The 24,408-nt window shown below is 45.2% G+C and overlaps 1 protein-coding gene and 1 long non-coding RNA gene across 2 annotated transcripts; one reads left to right on the top strand and one right to left on the bottom strand.

Moving 5' to 3' along the window:
- Positions 1 to 1,096: 1,096 nt before the first annotated feature.
- On the bottom strand, positions 1,097 to 22,198 carry Ahcy (adenosylhomocysteinase). Its single transcript, XM_003467707.5, has 10 exons — positions 21,991 to 22,198; positions 15,004 to 15,194; positions 13,609 to 13,684; positions 12,138 to 12,287; positions 11,202 to 11,314; positions 10,407 to 10,614; positions 10,231 to 10,318; positions 10,012 to 10,129; positions 7,870 to 8,064; positions 1,097 to 1,976 (listed from the first exon to the last, which is right to left on the bottom strand). The coding sequence occupies exons 1-10, from the start codon at positions 22,016 to 22,018 to the stop codon at positions 1,845 to 1,847; spliced, it is 1,299 nt and encodes a 432-aa protein (XP_003467755.1). The 5' UTR covers positions 22,019 to 22,198; the 3' UTR covers positions 1,097 to 1,844.
- A 59-nt stretch (positions 22,199 to 22,257) lies between these two features.
- LOC111756171 (uncharacterized) lies at positions 22,258 to 24,408 on the top strand. Its single transcript, XR_002790643.2, has 2 exons — positions 22,258 to 22,430; positions 24,027 to 24,408. It is a non-coding gene; the product is annotated as an uncharacterized LOC111756171 (long non-coding RNA).

Raw genomic sequence — 24,408 nt, 5'->3', positions numbered from 1 at the left:
CAGTCCTTGCATTTTCAAAGTTGTGCTGTGTTGCATGCTGTTTGCCTTAAACCTCTCCAGTTAAAAAACTTCAGTTCTTTCAAAATCTGTTCTGGTGCCACCTCTTCTCTAGTGCCTTTCTCCTACTGTTGCCAGGCACTGAACTCTAAAGTTAGGCAGAAAAGAACCAGAAGGTGGCAAAGCTATTTATGCACCTCTCTCCAAGCCAGCTAGGATCAGCCCTCAAACAACTCAGCATCTGTCAGGCCTTCTATTCAGTGGCTGGCTGTCAGGTCAGTCCCCAGTTGAGTCTTCCCAGGTAAGCTCTGGCTTTTCTTTGACTTTAAACATCGAACAGAGAGCCACTAAATTTATCAGTTAGGCATAAGAGTACAACTGCCCATCCATGTTCCTGTGATTCACATTATGAGGACTCTGTGAGCTTAGAAAAGTCACTGTCATCTGTAAAACTAGCTCCTCAAAGTACACTGGGTCAATCCAAAAAAGTGCAAATGAAGAGTCAAAATTTAAAAAAGAAAAAGACAAAAAAGAAATTCTCATTAAAAAAAAAAAAAGGGCTGGGGATTTAGCTCAGCGGCATGAGCACCTGCCTTGCAAGCAGGCAGTTGTGAGTTCAATCCCCGGTACCGATAAAAAAAGAAAAAGACAAAAAAGAAATTCTCATTAAGAGTCAAAATTTAATAGAGCTCAAAATATAACAGTTATAATTATAAAAGGGTTAAATTTATAAACCAATCAAAGGTCAGTCTTAAACTGAGTAAGAAACAGGTTATTTATGGTATGGGGTTTTTATTATTTTGCTTTGTTTTTTGAGGCAGGGTCTCATATGCAGTTCAGGCTGGCCTTGAACTCAAAGTGATCCTCCTGCCTCCGCCTCATAAGTGCTTAGATTACAGACATGAGCCACCACACCCAGCTGAAATTGTTTATTTGTAAGACACACCCTGAATAGCTAACCCCTCCAAGCCTAAGGAGCTGCCTGCAACTCTCACTATTCCACACTGCTGATGACCCCTTGCCTTCTCATGCATCACAGGTACATGACTACAGCCCCCAACTCGTGTCATACATAGCTGTATATAATAAAGGCTCAGAATTCTTTTAGGCACCAAAAATTTTATTAACCCACCTTTCTGCTATAACACTCTAAAGATTATATAAACATTATAAACCAAATTAATTTTTTTGACCCAGGGTTATGGCAGGAACTATTTTTTACAATGTGATGGCAAATCTATGCCTGCTTTTTATGTTACTGTGGCCCCTGTCAACCTCTGGCTATCACCGCTCTGTCCCTTCTTGATTATTCCTGAATAGTCTATTCTAATCCCCGTGAAACAGATACTAAAAGGATCAACTTCAATATTCTGAGATTTACAAGAAGCCCCAGCACTAAATAATTCACACTTTCAGGAACATTTAAACTCCCAGAGTTTTTCTTTGCTCTCTGATAGAGCTTCTTCTCATCTATCATGGGCTGAGAAATAAGTAAACCTGTAAACCAAGCACACAGGTCTAAGTCCATAGGCCAGAGAAAGGCCTGGATGGCAGTGTGCATGGCCTTTGTGACCACCACTACCATCTTCCAGCCTAGGGCAGGACTGACTGAGCACTTCAAAGATTCCCGAGCTCATGGTTCCCCAGAGATCTGTTTCATACCTCTATCTTACTGGGACCCCTCAATTCCTCCAGCCACACTTGGAACAGTATGAAGGCTGACCAGCCCCAGGGGGCCCCATATGGAGGACACTGGAAAGCAATTGTAGAGTTGGTGCCATTTGCTCCTGGGAAGAAGTGTGGCCTGGACAAAGACGGCCGCTGGAGGTGAAGGATGGTTGTCTCTCTCAGTAGCGGTAGTGGTCAGCCTTGAATGGGCCGTCAGAGGGTAGGCCCAGGTACTTGGCCTGCTTGTCAGTCAGCTTGGTCAGCTTCACATTCAGTTTGCCCAGGTGTGCCGCAGCCACTGCTTCATCCAGCTGGGATGTGGAAAAACAAAAAGAAAACTGGAATAAATGACATGACCTTGGATCCTCTACCTGTATCAAGCAACCAAACAGTAGAAACTGCTCTTCTGGGGTATCTGTCGTGTGTATTACCTATATTGCACTCTATTCAACCCTCACACCCAATCTCAGTAGGTATGTTCTTCTGGATGCGTACATTCCTGTCAAGAGGAAACCATACCACATCCTTCCCTCCAACTTACCCTACCTAGAGACCAGCAATTCTATCTCCTTCCTCACTTCCACCAATGTCAGTGGCTAACTAAAATGCTTTAGGACATATTTTCCATGAGGTAGAGACAGGGGCATTCCAATTCCACTAGGATTCCTAAATGGAGAAGGGTAGCCACCTCAGCTCATCATTGACAAGTCCACTTGACAAATGAAATAAATATAGAGAAATACGGAGAAAAAAAAGCAATACCTAGGGGTATTGCTGAGGCAGAACACATGCTTAGCATGTATGAGGCCCTGGGTTCCACAGTATCCCTCCATGTAAAAAAACAAAAAAACTATGATGACATTAAACCCTAAATCTTCAGACTTCCCCACTTGATGGTCAGTAGAGTTTCTTTTCTGATTAAACTTTGACTAAAATATATCTATATATAGAATGGTCCATGAGATAAGTAAACCCATAAATTCTTTGGTACTCTTTCCTTCAAGAAGTAGGACCTAATTCTCAATCCTGAGTAATTCAATTCTGGTAAACAGAATAAAACAGAAGCAACCATGTATGACTGGAGACAAGGTCATAAAAAGCAATGTGGCTCCCTCTTTCCACTCCCCGAGTCACTACACCAGGGAAGCAAGCAGCCAATTCCTTTTTTTTTTTTTTTTTTTTTTTTTTTAATTTTTATTTAAGGAGAAAAGAAAAGAAAGAAAAAAAAACAGTGAAGGGGTACAAGTTATACAGATTTACAGAATAAAAAAATGCGCAGTAGGAAATCACTAGTTAATGGATTACATATTGCCATCTTAGAAATAATTGTTCAAGTCACAAAATTAAAGCTTGTAGAGTGGACATTCCACCAATGATACTGCAAACAGTTCTGTTCAATGATCCAATAAAACTCTGTGATATCATTTTCTATCTTATACTTTTAAATATACATGCAGTTATATAGTTTAGAGCACTTTCTTTTCCTCTCTTTTGTACAGTGACTATTACACATTTTGGGTTTCATTGCTCCCACGGTTCTTGTTGCTTTTTTGGAAGAGAGTAAAACCAAATGTGACATAACAGAACAGAATCAGTCAAGTCAAAAGGGTGGACATAATAGATAATATAAAAACATAATACAAGGTGATCAACAATGGTTACCCTAATGCCTCCCGCTATTTCTAATAGAATTGCCTATATCATTAGTTGTAATACAATTGAACAAAACCGTAAAGAATAAAACCGACAAAACCAAAACATTGGAGACATTGTAGGTCTTCAAAAGTAGATAAAAGTCAACGAGAATGGGCGTTATAATGAATCTCATTATCTTCTCAGCTGATGCCTAAACTTTCGAACCTGATACTATCCAGCAAAACAGAATATAGGAACCTCAGTCAAAAACAAGATGGTGAGAGTAATACAGGGCTTCAAATCGAGATAATAGAAAGTCAAAGTGGGTTACTATATTATATCCTGCTATATTTTTCCCTGTAATTAAATGGGTAAAAAAAAAAAAGTAAATAATGGAGTGGAGATTGAGAAAAAAAGAGGGCATAACAGCGAAACAGGGCAGATCAAAACATAACCATTTAAGCAGAATAGTGTTTCACCACCAGCTAATCCTGACCCAAAAATAGTTACCATATTGACTCCCTCCCTGACGTCCTTGAGTACAACTTCATATACTGTAGCATTAAGTATATCAAAACAATGTAAATCCATTTAAGAGAATAACAGCATTATAGAGTATTTAGAATCGACTAACAGAAAATGAACAATGGTCTCTGTATAATCTCCTTGTCTTTAAAAGGTTTTTTCTTATACTATCGTACATAGTAAAATCCAATAAGATACAACCTGTTTAGACCATTGGAGACAGAAGAACAAAAGCTAGATGAGACTTCAAAACAAGATTTCCTGATTATACCTTAGAAGCCTCGTCGAGTGGCCTGTGGGAAGGAATCGAGACCTCCCCTCAAGATGGACAGGCAGCCAACCTTCCAGGCCAAGACAAGCCTTGGATGACAATAGCCCTGGCAGAAATCATGCCTGCAACCTTATGAGATCCAAGTCAGAAGCACCCAGTTAATCTGATCTCAAATTCCTACTCCACAGAAACTGAGAAACAAATGTGTAATTAGTTTTGTTATTGTGGTCTTAGACACGTAACCCAGAATTCATTAACCTACATCCCCACTTATTTTTTAAATTTTGAGATAGAATCTCACTAAACAGTCCCGGTTGGCTTCAAATTTGCCATCCTCCTGCCTCAGCCTCCGAAGTGGCCAAGGTTATAGGTGTGACTACTGTTTCTCTTTCTTTCTTTTCTTTTTTTTTCTTTCTTTCTTTCTTTCTTTTTTTTTTTTTTTTTTTTGAGATGAGTTCCTGTTAAGTAGCCCAGGCTGGCCTCAAACTCCTGGGCTCAAGAGATCTTCTGCCTCAGTCTCCTAACTAGCTGAGCTACCAGGTATATGCTACTGTACCAGCTAAATATTTATTGTTTTAAGTTAGTAAGTTTTGAATTTAAACTATTATATAGTAGTAGATAACTAGCACCCTGATTTGAACAAAACTCCCAATAGCTACCAAAAGGACCCTGACTAGTAAAAACTGCAGAATTCCTTGTACAAATAAGGAAATCAAGGCTCAGAAAAGTGGAATAATTTGCCCAAGGTCATACATCTGGTGAATGACAGGATTTGAACCAAGGTCCACTTGGCTCCAATATTCCAAAACACATCTCAGTAATATAAATTAGCTGCATGTAGTGGCACATGCCTATAATTCCAGCAATTAGAAGATGAGGTAGGAGGATCACTGTTTGAGGCCAGCTTAAACTACACATGAGTTCAAGGTCAGCCTGGACTACACAGAGAGATTTTCTTGAAAAAAAAAACTGAGCTATGGCCCCAGGGGCAGCTTTGAAGTGATCACATAGAAGCCAAAGTCAAAGGCTGAGTTTACATAAGGCAAACATATCAGTGTTGAAATACGCAAAACGATCCTGAAAGTTAAGCCAGGCACAGTGGCTCATAACTGTAATCTCAGCACTCAGGAGGCTGACGCAGGAGGATCATTCCAAGTTCCCAGACCAGCCTGGGCTATAAAGTAAGCTCAAGGCCAGGCTGAACAGTATAATGAGACCCTGTCTCAAAAAGACCAAGAAAAAAAAGAAAAGAAGGAGGAGGAGGAAGAAGAAGAGGAGAAAGATGAAGAAATTGTTAACAACCTGGACCAACAGAGCTGAGTTCTACTCCTGGCCCAATATTTAATAGCTATGAGAGCAAGCCTATCTCTAAACCTACAAACCTTGTTTGTAGGACAGATGTAACAGCTCTTCATGTTTCACAGCTGTTAAAAAGATCAGTGATACTGAGTGGTTAGTACAAGGTAATTTAATAAATTGTGGCTTTCTCTGTCATCATGACTCTAACCATGACACCTAACCCCTTGCCTAGACAGACCTAAGGCACATCTTAGCAGAGATCAAGGAAGAAAGTGAGGATGGGTCCTAATGAGTAAGATGGCACACTTTTTCTTTTTTACTTCCAAACCTGACCTCATTTCAAAAAACAACCGATTATCACCAAATTCAGTCATATTTCTCCCAGCTGGGATCAGAGAAGGGGTCAAGTAAAAAATGTTTTAAGGGGCTGGGGATTTAGCTCAGTGGCATAAGCGCCTGCCTTGCAAGCAGGCAGTCGTGAGTTCGATCCCTGGTACCGATAAAATACAAAAAAGACAAAAAAAAAAAAAAAAAAGTTTTAATTCTACAGCAATCCTGGGAATCAGGAAAGCTGCACAGACCAAGGTAGCTCTTGAGGTTCTGCAGGGTAAAACATTTGGTCCAGCAAGACAGTGGCCCAGGGAAACATGGGAAAGAGTTGGCTGGTGCTGGGGTGTAGAGATTCCAGGCCCGGAGTATACACTCAGATGCCTTCCTAATTCCTCCTCAAGGGCAGAACCAGCCTTTCACGGGGTGGTGGGTTGATAAGAGACCCCACAGACCCTCCAGCACCCAAAGACTGAGAAAACAAAAGATACTCTTGGCAGGGAAAACATCAGACAGATAAATATCAAAGGGAAGTTCACTTGTGATATTGGCAAAATGAGGCAGAACTAAAACAGTTTTCACCCACAGGGATGGGCAGTCTGTACGGTGCATTTGAAGACCTCCACATCTCAGTTACCCTGGCAGGCCCACAGCATAGGGGTCAAGTATCTTGCTTAGCCCTGCATCAGCTCATTTGAAGGCCATAATAAACCTGCAGCCTACAGACTGTACCCACAGATATGCCTGAGTTGATTCACTTGTGGAAGACCAGCTGGACAACTCTCCTTCAAAGAAGAGCAATTATCTCTATTTTGGCTAAACCTTGCCCTAGTTCCATGTACAGAGTGGCTAGGATTTTTCCTTATCCCTTCGACTGGCTTTAAGAATGAAAATTGGTCTAGCGAGGTGCTAATGTGTAGTCTCAGTGTTACCCCACCCCTGCAGCTCCCAAAACACAAGTGTGAGCCAGGCAGAAGAGAGAGCCATGCTCCATGGTACCCTATCCACTAGGATAAGCCTTAAGATAAGGGACTATGACCTCCCAGGACATCAAAGACTACACATCCAAGCTGAAGTACCAACCCCAAAACATTAGATACTACCTAGAACTGTTACGCAGGATTTCTGTGTATCCTTTTCTCTGCATATTGCAGAGGTGATTTCAGGCCACCACCCAGCACTGCTCACAGCACTCACGTACTTCCTGCCACTTTCACAGTCACACATCCCCAAACCATTCTCTTCTTCATGAATGAATAAAACCTAGGTTCAGCCCTGGATTGAGCTGTTCCAGTTAACTATACCCTAGCTGGACTTAGGACCCCTTGGCTTCCAACAACTATAAATATGCCTTAGTGTCTTTATTCTCACCATGGGTTGCAATGGATGTAGTAGATTGGAATTAACTCGCTAGAATTCCAATAATTTTTCCATGGGATTACAAATATAAACTTCCAGACTGCTATGACACCTGCGTAGGGCTTGCTATATCCACCCACTGATTTACTTTTATTTATTTATTTTTTGGTACCAGAAATCAAACTCAGAACCTTGCACTTGCTAGGCAGGCACTTAATGCCACTGAGCTAAATCCCCATCCCCGCATTTATTTTTAAAAACCATAGGAGTTTTTAACATTGAGAAATTATTTCATGCCATTTCTTGGCGTGAGGCTTCTCTTCAAAGCTCAGAAGTCCTGGTCCCAAAGACCCGAGCTCTGGGATGATGACAAATGAGGGGCAGACATCCTTTATGTCTTTATGGACATGTGGATTTGTGATCCCAAACTAAGGAAAATGCTCACGATCCCTAAGGGAAATCCTAAGCCTCCATTTTACAGATGAGAGAATGGAAGCACAGAAAAACTAAGCAACGTGCCCCAGTTACACAGCTCTCTATGGTGAGGCCGAGATCAGAATCTGGTGTGTCTCCCTGCAAAGTTCATGCTCCTTTTACCACTCTAGAGGTGCTCCAGGAATCATGCCCCAGTGTAGGCCTCAGTTTTCTCCAGTCAAGTGGGGAGAATGATTCTGTACCACAGAGAAGCCTTTAGGACCTCTAAGAGGGTAGACCACACTTTATAAATTCTAGTGAGCCCTTAGAGGAAAGCCCAGGATTGGGTGCTTAAGGGAAAAGCAAGAACCTACCTTCTTGGGCAGAAAGTGAACCCCAACAGGGTACTTCTCTGCATGGGTCCACAGCTCAATCTGTGCCAACACCTGGTTGGTGAAGGAGTTGCTCATCACAAAGCTGGGGTGACCCATGGCACAACCGAGGTTGACTAGCCGCCCTTCAGCCAGCAGGATGATGCGGTGCCCGTTCTTCAGTCGATAGCGGTCTACCTGCGAGTCACCAGGACAATGGTGAGGGCTGAGAGGCACTGGCTCATGGTCCACATCTGCCTCTGTCTCCCACTCTGGAGGAGAAGCCCAGAATACTCCAGAACAAATAACCTTCAAATAGGTTAGCACAGCTGAGCACGGCAGTGCATGCCAGTAATCCCTGTGCTCTGGCAGGCTGAGACAGGAGGATCACAAGTTTAAGCAACCCTGAGCAACTTAGCAAATCAGCAAGATCCTATTTCAAATTAAAAACGTAAAAATGGGCTGGAGAGGTAACTCAGTGCAAAAGGCCTGGGTTCAATCCCAAGTACCATCAGTGATGATGATGATAGTAACAACAGTAATAATACTCAATAACTCATAGGTCAGCTGAGATTTTAATGAGATAACACCTGTGAAGCATATTGCACAGCACATACTAGGTACTCAGCAAATAGCAGCTAATGTTATTGCTTCTATTGCTCTCAAGCAGTTCCTAAAATTTCTACCTAATAAACCCTTCCCATGCTTTTTAAAAACAGGAATGTGTGCTGGGGATTTATCTCAGCGGCATAAACACCTGCCTTGCATACACGGAAGTGAGTTTGATCCCCGATAAAAAAAAAAAAAAAACAGGAATGCATGCCACACATGGTGGCACTTGCTTATAATCCAGATCACTGTGAGTTTAAGGCTAGTCTGGAAGAATAGTGAGAGGCAGTCTCATTAAAATAAAAGAAAAAGCCAGGCATGGTAGTACATGCCTGTAATACCAGCACTCAGAAGGCTGGGGCAGGGGGATTGTTTTAAGTTCAAGACAAGCCTGGCCTACAAAGTGAGTTCAAGGCCAATCTAAATTGCATAGTGAGACCCTGTCTCAAAAAGACCAAAAGAAAGAAGGTGGGGGGAATATATGAGTGCTCTCTTCAGCAGCACACACACTAAAATTGGAATGCATGAGCTGGGCATAGTGGCTCACACTTAATAATTCCAGCACTCAGGAGGCTGAGGCAAGAGGTTCCCTGCAAGTTCAAGGCCAGCCTGGATTATACAGTGGGGTCAAGGCCAGCCTGAACTGCATAGTGAAACTGTGACTCAAAAACAAACAAACAAAACAAAACAAAAAAGGTCACACCACCAGAGAATCAGTTATGAGCACATGCTTTAGCACACGCAAGACCCAAGGTTCCATCAGCAGCAGAATAACAACAAAATGAGTTGCTTAGCTTGAGTAATCGCTTGATATATAAAGTCATAATGTTTTCTAGAGAAAATAAACCCAAATAAAATATCATATTCCCTGAAGAAATTTTATCTTTCAGGTCATCTGCAAACCTGTCCTTGTCCCAGCTCAGAAAATAGCCTACTTTTCCGCTGTTCCAGCCAGAAGAAACTCAGCACCCTTTTTGGTTTCCCCCCCACTTAACCCCTGGGTGAGCCCAATCCCCAGCACTCTCCAGGTGGAGGCTGCCATCATTCCACAGGACACCAAGAGCGCCCTCCCCTTCCCACCCTGTGCCACTGCTTCCATTTTCCACATGGTAGCAAGAAAGATCGATCTTTCTTTCTTTTTTATTTTTTTGAGGCAGGGTCTCACTATGTAGTTCAGGCTGGCCTCGAACTCACAACATAGCCCAGGCTGATCTTGAACTTGCAAACGGTTCTCCTGCCTCAGTCTCCCAAGTGCTGGGATTACAGAAGTGCACCACCACACGGGGTTACAAGGATCTTTCTGAAACAGCAACCTCACCACATATGGCTCACCTGCCTCTACCCTCAGGGACTCCAGCTGCCCTCAGGATCAAGCCTGACACTGAAGCTTAGCTCTGGAACCAGGCTCTCTTCCCCACACTCCACCATCTGGGTTGCGGTAACCTCTTAACCTGGGCTCCTGGGTATGTGACCCCCACATGGCCCTCTCCATGCCCCTCCACTGCCCAGTCTGCTGGCAGGGCTGAGGATTCTCACCTGGGGTTTGATGTTCACCTTCTCCACAGCATTCTCATTAAGCCACTTCACATCAATCTCCACATCAAAGTGTCCAATGTTACACACGATAGCATCATCCTTCATCTGTTCGAAGTGCCTATGGGGAGGGCCCAAGCCCATGGCAGACCATCAGCAATGAAGAGCAGTCCCGAGTCTGCCCCACTCCATCACTCCCCAGGGCCCACACGTGGCACCTACCGACCAAGGATAATGTCCACACAGCCCGTGGTGGTGACAAAGATGTTGCCCTCCTGACAGGCCTCGTCCATGGTAGTTACCTCATAGCCTGTATAGACAACAGCTGTGGGTTATCTAGGGTGGCTGTGCCCCTTCTCTTCCCCAGTGGCTGACAGTCAACCCTCGCTTTACCATACCCTCCATGGCAGCCTGCAGTGCATTGATGGGGTCGATCTCAGTGATGATGACACGGGCTCCAAAACCCCGTAGGGCCTGGGCACAACCCTTGCCCACATCGCCATAGCCTGCGACAACTGCAACCTTGCCTGCAATCATCACATCTGTGGCCCGTTTGATGCCATCTATGAGGGATTCCCGGCAGCCATAGAGGTTGTCAAACTTGCTCTGAAAGCCAAGAGAACAAGGGAATGAGGGGGCCAGTAAAGCCTTGAACCCCAATCCCAGAGTATTTTGTAGAGCCCTGGAGCCTCAGGTTCTCTCAGCACCTCTGCCTGAAGTGATCCTCCTCTGGGATTCTTCCCACTCCCTAATGCCCCCAGATGCCCCTCATTGGACCACCTCCCAGACCTCCTCCCTACTCTTTCTCTGTTGGTCTAGAAGCCTTCCTAGGAATTAATCACTAAGACGGACTGCTAGGTCCATAAATTTGCATAACCTCAAAGCTCTTAACAAAGCCATGTTCTTGGGACTAGGGATTTAGCTCAGCGGCATAAGTGCCTGTCTTGCAAATGTGTGGTCGTGAGTTCAATCCCTGGTACCGATAAAAACGAAAAAGACAAAAAACAAAAACCAAAGCCATGTTCATGAAACCCAGCTCAGAGAGGCCCACTGTGTAGCTCACTCTTCCTTTCTCTAACGCACCCACTACCCTCAGTCTGCAGCCCCTTTCCACCTCCATGGGCGCCCTTCGCAGGCCCACTCCTCAGCTGCACCAGGAGCCAGCAGCTGGAGCATTCATTACCAGGGCTCACCTTGGTGACAGAGTCATTGACATTGATGGCAGGCACCTTCAGTATCCCCTTGGCCATCATCTTGTATAGGTTGTGGACCCCAGTCGTGGTTTCCTCAGAAATGCCTCGGATGCCTGACCAAGAAGGGAAGGGCATCAGAGACCACATCTCACTCATGCAAATTCTTCATTTTGCCCGGTGTTGTTCCTTCCGGGCTCCCATCTCCACGACTGATACCACAGCCAGTGCAATGTCTCTGCGTAAGTGTCATCTATACAGAATCTGTCACCAGGCTTCGTGACCCCACCTCCCCAAATCCCTCAACCTCTGCAGTCCCATTGCCCCTGCCTTAGTCCCTGTCACTGTCATTTCTCATTGTTTTTTTTTTTTCATAAAGCACCCATTAGCTACCTTTAGCCTTTATTTTCAGAGAATTCTTTTCAAAAACCTCTGATTATTTCCTTTTGCTCTCTGGATCAAGCCAAATTATTTTCTCTTGGCATATTCAGATCACAACTAACGCTCCATCTACATCCTGTAATATTTCCTAAGGAAAGATCATTGTAATTCTATTGGCTTCATTCCTGTTTTCTGAATAATCAATCCTTTCCTGTCTTTATCTTTGTCGTACCCCATTTCCAACTACTCCCCTTCCTGCCCTGCCTTTAACAAAGCTGGGTCCTTCTCAGTGTTAGAGCAGGGTTACCTAGTGTTCCAGGCCCATTTCTAGCCCTCCCCCATCCCTTGAACCATCAACTCAGCTGCTCCCACCCAGCCAAGCCAAGCAAATCCCTTATCCTAAGTCAGAAGGGTCAAGCCCTAGCATGACCGTGGGAATCCTCTGTCCTTCGGCCTTCCACAGAATCTGGGAGTTTTGCCAAGCCTACTGTCTTCGTGCAAAGGAGCAGGCTCCATCCAGGCCACAAACATCCGGCCCATCTACCCCACCCTGCTTACCCGACAAAAGCTGTGGGTACTTAGTGTGAATGAGGTTGGTAAGGTCACCGCCATCATCCAGAATCATGTTGAGGGGCCCATCCTTGAAGTACAAAGTCTGCTCGATGCACCACAGGTACTCCTCGTCTGTTTCACCCTTCCAAGCGTACACTGGAGGGTAAGTAGCACATCAGGACCTTACCTTCCCCACTAGCACCTTTGTTCTAGGGAACCGCTCAAGTAGAATCAATACTGTCCCCTTCCCAACTCCCATCCTCAGCCATGTCCAGCCACCCTGGGAACTCAATAGCAGTAAGAGCACTACTTGGAGCCAGACAGGCCTGAGTTCAAATCCTAGCTTTGTCACCTACCAGCTGTGTGACCTTGAACTAATCATTTCATTTCTCTGAACCTCAGTTTTCTCTTCAATAAATAAGTCTCACAACAGTATGTCTGGCCAAAGAAAAAACATTTTTTCTGGCCAAAAAATTACTAAAGGCAGTTACTACATGTAGAATACTTTCTTTGTACCAGACATGATTCCGACTGCTCCATTTCAATTTTTCTTAGAGAAACCCTGTGAAGCAGGATTAGCATCATTACCATCCCAGGGCCCACATCAGGGCAAAGATATGCCTGTGTCTTTTAGCACAGCAATCTAGGGAAGGCATCAGAACCAAAGTTACTGACCGCCAATCAAAGCTCCCCCCATCATATGGTATGACTGGAACACCACTGCAAGTCCCCCCCAGGATCCTCCTTTGAGCAAAGGACACTGGCCATGCAGGGACAGCTGCCCGCTCCTCAGCTGGAGAAGGCAGTCATGGTGCCTAGCCAGAGTGCTGGACCCTAGTGTTCAACCCTAGTCAGTCACAACACAATTCCTCTCTCTGCTTGTGATTGATAAGGAGCAATACTGAATGTCTTATTTAATCACCATCAGACCTAACCATTTCCTTCCCTAAGCCCACACAGACATGTGCCCTGTTCAGCAGTTCGTGAGAAAGTCCTTCCTCATTAGCCCTAGTCTTTTGCCAGGTCCCTAAATTACCACCCTCAGTCAACAGATCTCTGACAATCCTCTGCCCTATCCTTCAGGTTTTTGTTTTGTTTTTTCTAATACCAGGAATCAAACTCACAATTTTGCGCTTGCCAGGCAGGCACTGTACTGCTGCGCTATATCCCAGGCCCCTTCCCCCATCTTTTTGAAAACAAATTCATACTTTTCCTTTAACGAACTTCCCCTCTTCTATATCATGTGGCTGCCACAGATCCTGCCCTTCCGGGTCCCAAGCTGCAGATGGCTCAATAAGCAGCTTCTAGAGGATTTTAGAGGATGATGAGATAAAAAAAACTCTTTGCTATGATTCACTAGGCTAGGATCCTCCCCCCTGCCATCAAGAAGACGGGTGCTGTAGGAGTCGATGAAGCAAGCAGGGAGCAGAGCCCCTTCACAGGGTCCCGCATGCCCCAGCAGCGAGTGGGGCTTTACCTGGGATGCCAGCCTTGGCGATGGCAGCAGCCGCGTGGTCCTGCGTGGAGAAGATGTTGCAGCTGGACCACTGCACCTACAAGGACCAGAAGAACAAAACAGTTAGACACTGATGGCCCAGAAGCACTGGGAAGGAAGTGGGAAAAACTCTAGGGCTCAGAGTAAGAGGCCATCGCCACGACAGGTTGGAGATGACTGAGTAGGCAGACAAGAGCTAGAGGAGTGACAAAATCCACCTCAAACATTATCATTCTGGTGCTGCACGGAAGGGAAAGATCTGAAGCAAGAGCATAAGTGAAGAACAGCCCTGACAAGAATATAGCATAACAAGGCCAGGAATATAGCTCAGCACCTGCCTGGCAAGCACAAGATCATGAGTTTGATTCCCAGTACAGGAAAAAAAAAAAGAATACAGCACAACAATGAAGGTGATAAGAAGCTGTCAAATCTTCCAGGTTTTTAAAAAACTGCAGCTCCATTTACTGACAGTGGGGAGATTTCAGGAAGAGGATGGGGCAGACAATCAGGAGTTTGTTTGGAAATATTCACTTTGACCTCCAAGTTTGAAGGATTTGTCAGTACCTGAGTATGTGGAATCAAAGTTCCAGAAATTCAGGCTAATACATGTATTTTGGGGTCATCACCATACAAACAGTATTTAAAGTCAAAATCATGCCAGGCATGGTGGTGCACACCTGTAATACCAGCACTCAGGAGGCTGAGGTAGGAGGATTGCTGTAAGTTTGAGGCCAGCCTGAGCTACAAAGTAAGTTCAAGGACAGCCTGAACTGCATAGCAAGACTTTGTCTCAAAAAGACAAAAATAAATAAATAAAATAAAAAGTAAAGTCAAAATCAGACCACCAAGTGAAGTAATGTGAAAAGAAAGAAGAAATTTAAGGGCTGAGCCCTGGAGATCTCTGTTGGTTTTGGCTACCCTGGCCCCTCCTTGTAATCTTGGAGGAGCTGTCAATCACTGGCATATTATGACCAAGCTAAACCAATCAAAGTACACCATCCTCCAGCACCTATGATTGGCCCAGGATAGGAACACAACCTTGGAGGACCAATAAGAAGCAGTTCTTGGATGACTAAATGGGGTTGAGTTTTACCTAGCAGAGCTCTCAGAAGGATGAGTTGAGTATACTCAAAAGCTTATCTTGTGGTCTAAGAGAAAACCTACACAAGTGCATTTAACCACAAAGTGTGTAGAAAGAAAAGTCAAGAGACACAGCCCCTGCTGGCCCAAAGTCCACAACCATACCTGGAGTCTCCTCAACACACACACACACACACACACACACACACACACACACACACACACACAGAGTATTCTTCCCTGGCTGAACCCAGAGGGCAAGGGACATACCCAGAGCCACACAGCCATAAGCCTCACCTCAGCACCCAGGGCAACCAGGGTCTCGATGAGAACAGCAGTCTCCACGGTCATATGCAGACAGCCAGCAATGCGGGCACCCTTCAATGGCTTGGAGGCAGAGTACATCTCCCGCATGCGCATCAAGCCTGGCATTTCATTCTCTGCGATATCCAGAGCCTTTCGTCCCCAGGCAGCCAGGCTGATGTCCGCTGTAAAGGCAAGATGGGAGTCCTGTGAGCTTCTCCTCTCACCAACCATAAAGCATGGTCACTGTCTAAGGACCTGATTCTCAGGTGGACCCAAAACTCTTGGTCTTGGCAATCTAACACCTTGTTCCCTCAATCAGGCAATAACTCTGCACTGAACTAGGGTAGTCGAAAAAGAAAGACATGGTCCCTGACTAACTGTAGCTTACCATCTTATGAAAGAACACACTGAATCAAACTTACACAACTACATAAAAATTACAACACAGAGAATTACCCCTTAGGGAAACAGCTCTGACTATGCCTCTCCTTCCAACTGCCCTTCCTTTCTATTACCACCCGCCTCCAAATCACTCCTCAATCCCTCAAGATGTTTAGCTCCTGGCTCTCATCTTTCCTCGCAAGTCAACACTCAGCAATTCAACCCACATAAACATTATTCAACATTTTGAACTTGACAGTTCCTTGATCTCTTTTCACAATGTGAAAAAGCTTCTTTCGTACTCCACATGGCAGGAACTCATCAGTATAACTCATGTTCCACTCCAGGGGAGCTGGGGTGGCTTGTCTGATTAGTAAATTTGAGAGGAATAAACTGGCATACTCAGTTTAGCTCCCTCTGCTTCTGGAAACAATTCCTGCCCATGTGCAGAAATTAGGTATTCTCAGCTGCTTTTCCCCTAACTGGTGGGTAACTGCTGAATTTGAGGGTTAGAACAGTTAGAACAATCATTTGGTATTCACATTAAGCTACATCCTCTGGCTCTGATGCTATTAGTAACAAAAGGCCTACTTTGATCTTTCACTGATGCCCCAAATATCTCAAAGTTGTCCAAGTTCTCAGGCAGGAAAAAACTCTGCTCTAAGCTCTTTCACTATCTCAATACTTTTCCTTCTAATTATCTCACATACAACCCCCACTGGCCCATTCCCAAGGTCATATATGGGTCAATATTTGCAAACATCCTGATGAGAAAAGTCATCTGGTATGCTTTTAAATCTTCTCTGGAAAATAAAATTTAATAGGTCTAACAAGGTCTTCTGGTGGCTTTTATCTTTTGGTAAGCTTAAATCCTTCCCAGTCACCCAACAAGATGGGGATTATCGGGAAAGGACTCCAAGAGAATTTAATAATAAACAATAAAAGTCAGTCTATTTCCTACAGTATGTCTAAAAATTTCAGAGAGACTAGGGATATAGGAGCCAGGGCCCAGCACATGCAAGGCCCTGGGTTCAATCTCCAGCACCAAAATAAGTAATTTCAAATATGAAATTCCTCATCCCCATGGAAAGAATTCCTTTTGTTGCCCCTAACACAACTCCTCCTTCCTACAACCCCTTCCACCCACCCTGGTAGGCCATCAACAGCTTCTCCTTTGGAAATCTGGATTTCAAGGAAGGAGTTGACCCTATTCACCTTTCCAGTGCTTTCCCTCTAAAACTGCAGCCACTCAGGTCAGAACCTCCAATTCACTGTTCCTATCAATTTCCATAGTCCTTCACTCTGCATGGTCTCAGCCTTCCTCCTTTCCTTCCATAATTTACAATTCCAATGCCTATCTCCTCTGTGCTCTTTCCCTCTGAGAATTCACTTGGCAAAACACCCACCCTAGTTAAAACCTCCATTGCACCTAAGCCATAGAACCCAACAGGAAAAGAAAAACAACCATACCAATGGTCTTATTTATGAAGACCATAGGTGACCAGTGGACACCTAGCAAATTCCAGTAGCCCTGCACATTCTCCTAGTGTATTTACTCTCCTTTTCCACCTTTCCCAAACCTTTAATACCTTTCTCCATTGACTAACAACCTCACTCTATAGTTCTTTCAGAATTCAGAACAATGCTACTTTTCCTCCAAGGAACCCACGGTCCCCATCTGTAGTTAGAGACTGGCAGTATTCTTTTCTGTTACAACAAATGACTCTCCCCTCTCCCAACTCACCTCCCTCAGGACCTTACTACTCCACTGAAACTGCCCTTCTCAAGGTATCAGATCAGCCTGACCCCCCATCTGATATTCAATGACCCATATTGTGTTTTTCCCAGCAGCACCAACTCTCCAACTTCACTTATTCCTCCATTTCTGAAACCCTTTCTTTAGTTGGCTTTTTGGTTTGGTTTGGCTTTTTTGTACTTGCTGTTTTGTTCTTTGACAGTGGGCTCTCTCTATATAGTTGAAATTGGCCTTGAACTATGCAGCCCAAGCTGATATCAAACTTGCAGCAATCCTCCTGCCTCAACCTCCCAAATGCTGGGATTACAGGCGTGCACTGCTATGCCTGGCTACTTGTTTGGGTTTTTTTGAAATACAGTCTCACTGTATGGCCCAGCTAGCCTCCAACTTACCACACAATCCTGCCTCACAACCTTCTCTAAATGCTGGAATTACACACGTGTTACCATGACTGGCTTTTACTTGGCTTCTGTCTCTTCTTTTTACCTTCCTGGCTCTTCTTCACTGAACAGATTTAGGTTTGGGAACCCTCAGGGCTTCACATCTCCCACTTCTCTAACTCTTACCAGATAAGTTCATCCAGTCTTCTGGTTCTGAAACCTACTCTACGGTTATGGCAACTGCATATGTATCACTAGCCCAAATGTCTCTGAACTTGAGACTTTTCTAAGCCAGTGGTGGCGAACCTATGGCACGTGCACCACAGTGGGCTCTTTGTACCACTGAAAGCTCTAAAAGGTTCATCATCATTGGACTCCACATGCCTACTCAGCATCTCTGCTCAAATGTGCAACTGGATCTACTATGCATCAAGTATGAGCTATCAAAATCTTTAGCCACACAACCTTAAGCCTCTACTTTAGGAAATGAAACCAACAACGAGATACTCTGGCCAGAAACTTGTAAGATCTGTTGACTTCTCATTGCTGTTTTCATCTCCATTAGCTGTTCCTGGGTCAACACCTAAATATATAAACAACCCAGGCACCATCTCAACTGGATGCTCTCCATAGCAGCCAAAAGGAGAGGTTTTAAAAATTTAAGTTCTAGGGCCTGGAGATTTAGCTCAGTGGCATAAGCACCTGCCTTGCAAGCAGGCGGTCATGAGTTCGATCCCCAGTACCAATAAAAAAAAAAATTAAGTTCTATCACCTCCACAGTTCTACTAAAGTAAACATTACAGGATAGCCTCTAATGACCTCCTCTAACTCCTCAACTGGCAGTGGGATCCCACTGTGCCACCGATGTTGGGAGCCGTGGCACTGTCAAGTCATCAGACGCGGTGATTGCGAGGCCTGTGGGAAAGTACAACTGAAGCCTGAGCTAGATTACCCCTCTCATCGAGCCCGCCTGTGTGGCACCTGTTTCTTATCACCCCACTAAGTTCCCGCCTCACAGGGTAGTCTGCCTAGCTATTAATCCTATATATAGCCAGTGCCTCCACCCCCGAGAGAGACTGAAGCACAAAAGGAGCCGCGGGGAGCGGACCGGTAGAGGCTTCGGGAGAGACTGAAGCACGGAGGGAGCCGCGGGGAGCGGACCGGTAGAGGCTTCGGGACAGACTGTAGAGAGACTGAAGCACGGAAGGAGCCGCGGAGTGAAGCACGGAAGGAGCCGCGGGGAGCGGACATCGACACACCTCCACCTTCTTCTCCCCCTCCCTCTGTTCTAGACCTCCTACAGTAACTCTTCTAAAAAGCTAAAGTCATTCCTATCTCAGAGATTTAACCCAAGAAGTCCTTAGCCTGGAGGGCTCTTCCCCCACATACAGTATCTAACACAGCAGCTGGCACTCAAAAGATACTCAAAAAAACATGGAAACAGATGGGGCATGGTAGTGCACATATGTAACCCCAACATTCTGAAAGACTGAGTTAGGAGGATTCAAAATTGACACCAGGCCAGGCATGGTGGTGCACACCTATAATACCAGCACTCAGGAGGCTGAAACAGGAGGACTGCTGTAGGTACAAAGCCAGCCTCAACTGTATAGTGATTTCAAGGCCAGCCTGAACTATACAGTGAGAACCTGTCTCAAAAAAAAAAAAAAAAAAAAAAAAAGCCAGGCATGGTGGCATATGCCTGTAATCCCAGCACTCGGGTGGTTGAGGCAAGAGGATCATTGTGAGTTCGAGACCAGCCTGAGCTACAAAGTGAACTCAAGGCCAGCCTAAACTGCATAGTGAGACCCCCATCCCAAAAAGATGGGGGGGGGGGAGCTTGACACCAGCTTAGGAAACTTAGCAACTTAGTGAGACCCTATCTCAAAACTTAAAAAAAAAAAAAAAAAGTGAGGCAATAGGTCAGTAAAAAGGCCCTGGTTCAATCCCCAGTACCATAAGTAATCTGGAAACAGGAAAGAATTTGGTATAGTTCTGCTAGAGGAACAGAGAATGGGCCAAATGGAGAGAGTAAGATGAATCAGGGTTTTACTCCTGGAAAGCCTGTAAGAGCTTCAAGGGAGCACATTTTTCTTTTAAAAGGCCTCATTAGCCACTGTATGGATCTGTGGAGCAAGACTCAGAGAGACGGGGCTGGGGATTTAGCTCAGTGGCATAAGCACCTGTCTTGCAAGCAGGCAGTCATGAGTTCGATCCCTGGTACCGATAAAAATGAAAAAGACACAAAAAAAAAAGACTCAGAGAGACCTTTCAGGAAAGAGACCAGAAGCAGGCAGCGGCTGTGAAGGAAAGTAACAGATCTCCTCTCATAAAATGTAGACAATAAACACACTCTCTGTATACATGGCTGTCCTACCCCATTATTGGATCACCTTTGTATTTCCAGTGCCCAGCAGGGTCTAGCACAAAAAAAAGGGCCAACAGATCTGTTACAACTGAATAAGGAGATCCACAGAGAGCTGGCATAGGACAGGAGTAGCAACAAACAAACAAACCTGAACCAAATCCACTTCCCAGCATTTACCAACAAGGATATAATCCCTATAATCTCAGCACTTGAGAGCTGAGATGGAAGGACTGGGTTCAAGGATATACTGGGCTACACAGTTCATGGCCTACCACAACTACAGAGAGACCTTGTCTCAAAACAAAAAACAATAAAAATAATAATAATAATGAGGAAAAGACCTAGAGCAGGGTTTGCCCCAAGTGTGACAGCCATTCAATGACAAGAGGTAGGACTGGCCAGGCAGGACTTGGTGTAGCCCCTTCTCAAGGTCCTGCTTAGGGAACAAAGCATACTGTACAATCCTTCAAAGCTCCACCCCTTCAACTACCATCTGTCCCGTCAGCTAAAATAACTTTTTCAATGCACTGGTGGCAGCTGTGCCACCTCCCAAACTTTCAAGCTCTGGGACTTTGATTGATACCCAGGGGGAGCCAAGGACTTGCAGAAGGCTCAGGAATAACTATCAAGAACAGGCTAAAAGCAACGTAAGATCTTCTCTAAACTTCAAGTTTCTTTACCTGTGGAGTGAGGATATTCACCCCTAATTTTGCTGTGTCCTGAGGGTGACCGAAGATGCCAAATGGGCAAGGGATAGCACACTGCATGTGCTCTAGCTGATGGAAGCTCCTTTCCTCTATCCTTACATAGCCAAGGTCCCCCATTCCCAATCTTCATCTCCACCCACAAAAATCATCACCCCGAACCCTAACATACCTCTCCATAGTATGACTAGTCCCCATTTCAGTCCTTCATCTTAACTAGTTTTAGTTTCTTATCCACCCAACAATATCAATAGGCTACTCTGGTGGCTGCCTAATGAGCTACTTGAGCAAGAATCTGCAAACCTTTTCCTCAACCTTTACCTCTATAAGGGAATAATGCCAACATCCAAAAAGATCATTCTGTAAACACACACGAAGCACCAGATACAGATCAAGAATTCCATAAACACTCGTGTCCTTTCTTTTGGTTAATGGAGTCTTCTTTACTTTAAAAGCTGCTAGCCAGTCTCAACTGGCTCTTTACTGAAAATTCTTTTGCGAGGTTCCCAGTGTTCACTTGTACATAACGGTGTGCAGGTGCACTCAGAGGTCTACATGCCCTGGATCCAAATCCTGCTCCATCTCTTACTATCAGAACACCTCAGAATTTTCACTGTGAGAACAGTTCCACCCTGAATCGCAGTAACAATAAAGTGAGTTAGCAGAAAGTAGTGCCCATCCCACAATAAATGTTCAATGAACGTTTACTTGTGGCCTTCCATCCGAGAAACAGCAGGAAAGAACTAACTACTCCCAATTTTTTTTTTTTTTTTTTGAGCTTTTCTGCACGATTGTCCCTGTTGGCCGGGTGGGTGACCGTACAAGTTGAGTAACCTGCTCAAAGTCCCCACAAAGTGCAGACCAGTGCCCGCATTGGGCTCCCTTTCCAGGCCTTTTTTCACACACTCTGGTGAGCGCCTGTGCCCATGCCTGCCCTATAGGAGGCCCAGAGAGCAGTCCGCTCTTGACCGCGACCACCCAGTCTGCCAGCAAGAAGCGCTGGGATCCTAGCGCAGGGTTAGCCAGGGCGGACTGTTCCGGGCCGCGGGCACGTGCGCCTCCATCCCACCCAGCAGACTCATGAGCACGCCACCAGCCCGCGTCTCGCAGCCCGCGCAGCGGCACCGAAGGGCGCGGGGCACGCCGGGATTCGTAGTCCGTAAGCGCGTCCCACGGCCGCCTGATCGCGGCTTACGAACTCCAGCCCCCAAGCGGCCCCGCGCGCCCAGCAACGCGCCATGCCTGCGATTTTAGGGGTTCTGGGCGCCGAGGGGTAGCCCCGCGGCTGCCACCCCCAACAAACCTCGGGCCACGCGGACACCCACCACCCCGCAGCAAGCCTGAGGCAGGTGCACAGGAACCGCCATAGCTGCGCGTCTTGGAACTCACCGACTTTGTAGGGCAGTTTGTCAGACATGCTGGCGACACTTCCGCACACAGTGATGGACTCGGGCGAAAGAGGCCAAACCTCAGAATAAGGAATGGTACCGGGTGGGTGGGCGGCGTGGTGCAGGAATCAGAGCGTGCCACCGGCGTCTTTAAATATGTTCCTGTTGCTTGCATATTCATGAGTCCTGCGGCGGGGGCTGAGGTGTGGGGGCGGGGCCCGATGCGTGGGGCGGGACCGGAATGGACTTCGACCCTTACCGGGAAGAGGGCGGATTGTGTCTAGGCGCCTATTGGACCTGTGACACCCTTGCGAAGAGAGTGTAGGAGACACCTGCGAGGACGCCAAAGGCCTTCGCTCACTCAGTGAACCCGTTGTCAGGACCAAGCTGAGCTTTGAAATTCCAGCTAGTTCACTTCCTTGAACCTCAACTTCCTCGTGGGTAAGCTACACAGGAAAATCGCAAATGCGAGCCGAACCCGAGCAACTTGTGGGCTTAGTGAGACACTGTTTCAAAATTTTAAAAGAGCTGGGGATGTAGCCCCGTTCAAAGGCCCTAGGTTAAATACCTAGTAACTACACACACACACACACACACACACACACACACACACACAAATAATGCCTACCGCAGAGTGTGAATAAAGTTGCATTGTGTCACACATCTCAGACCTGCCCCTTCCCCAAGTAACTGAGGTAAGATAGAAGAAATAAAAGACAAGAGACAAACAAATCCTAAGTAAAAATTGTACTTTTAAGAAGACTGCAACTTTTGGGTGTCAAAGTCACTCAAGAACAACCATGTTTTCATTCCCTTGGTTAAATTCAGACTCCTTTCCATCCAATCCCATCATACCTCAAATTCCTCAGGAATACTGCAATCCATATATTGGATTAATTGAAAAGTAAAGAGCCTGATCCTAAGATAAAGGAACAGATTTAGAGAATCCAAAAAATGTTTAAATGACCTATTTAAAAAACAACAAAACAGGCCCCTACCTGTAGAATGAGCTACCACCCTTCTGGGGACCACCTTTTTCCTGGGTTACCACCTGTTCAAGAAAAGTATAAATGTTTCCTGCCCCAGGAAATAATGTCTCATTTCTCTGAGTGCCCACATTCCACTCTTGAATGCATCCTAAAATCTCTCTGTGCCTCTTACTGCCCCGTCCTGAAAATTCTTTTCCACAGTTAGAGTCAGCAAACCTGCAGACTCTCAGATCTAGCCTGGAGACAGTAACCACCATTGTGAGATTAGGTAAATTTGTATGCAAATACATATGTCGTTAAACAATCTAGAATTCTTTCTGTTTAAACTTTTGTCAAAATGGTATCAACCATACCTATCCTCCTGCAGTTTGTTAATCAGCGTATTTGCAAGAATAATGCATATAGCTTCAGAGTTTCATTTTTGCTGCCTGCAGTATCTCATTGTGTAGAGACAGCACCGTGATTTTTCTGTTCTCTTCTTTGTTCAAGCTGTAGGCAGTCACTATTACATACATAGAGCAGTGGACTGTCGTACTTGTCTCCTGATGCTCATGAGTGATTTACTCGGTATACCTGGAGTGAAATTTCTGCACTAGAGGTGCATCTTTGGCTTTCCCTGATATTGCCAATTGACTTCCAAGGTGGTTTTTCCATTTACCCTCCCATCAGCATTAAACCTTTTAACATTATCAAAAATTTTCTGTCTTTCTCAGACCACACTTACCCTCTCCATTCCTCCTTCCACCTCCATCCTTCAGCACCTTCCTCCAACTTCTTCAGAGTTCCCATTCTGAGTTAGTGTGTCTTCATCCTCCTATGCAGTGTTCAGCTGTGTAACCTTCAATTGCAGGTCTTCACTGAAACTGCCCCAGCTAAAGTCATCAAAGAGCCTGGCTGAACCCAACTATGTGCCCCAGCCTGCATTCAAACCCACATCGTGGCTTTTGCTTTACTTACTACCTCCACATTTCTTCCTCTGACCTTAGAAACTTCTTCCAAAGCCTTGAGATTAATGTTTTGTTTGTTTACCTGTTTGTTTGTTTTCAAGACAGGGCCTCACTGTTGACCAAGCTGGCTTCAAACTCCTTTGGTTGAAGTGATTCTCCTGCCTCAGGATCCCAAGTGGAAGGGACAACAGATGCACACTGCTACACCCAGCACAATGGCTTAATGTTCCTTTTACCCCTTCCTGAGACATCTGACCTACACTTATGGCTTTTTTGACCGCTTATATCCAGATGATTCAGGTATCCAGGGAATAAAACAGTGCCTTACCTCAAAAGTCACCTGTTTCCCTACTCAATCACATGCTCCTTCCCAGTCCCAGATTTAGCACTACACTGAGTTTTGTCTTAATTATTCTATTGCTTTCTCCATGAGTTCTACTATCTATATGCCTATCCCTAAATAAAAAAATGTTTTCACTTTGA

The sequence above is a fragment of the Cavia porcellus genome, unplaced genomic scaffold (assembly GCF_034190915.1).
Source record: "Cavia porcellus strain 051 isolate PalLab524CR breed Dunkin Hartley unplaced genomic scaffold, mCavPor4.1 scaffold_5, whole genome shotgun sequence".
Taxonomy (NCBI): Eukaryota; Metazoa; Chordata; class Mammalia; order Rodentia; family Caviidae; genus Cavia; species Cavia porcellus.
This window is presented reverse-complemented; position numbering and strand designations above follow the sequence as displayed.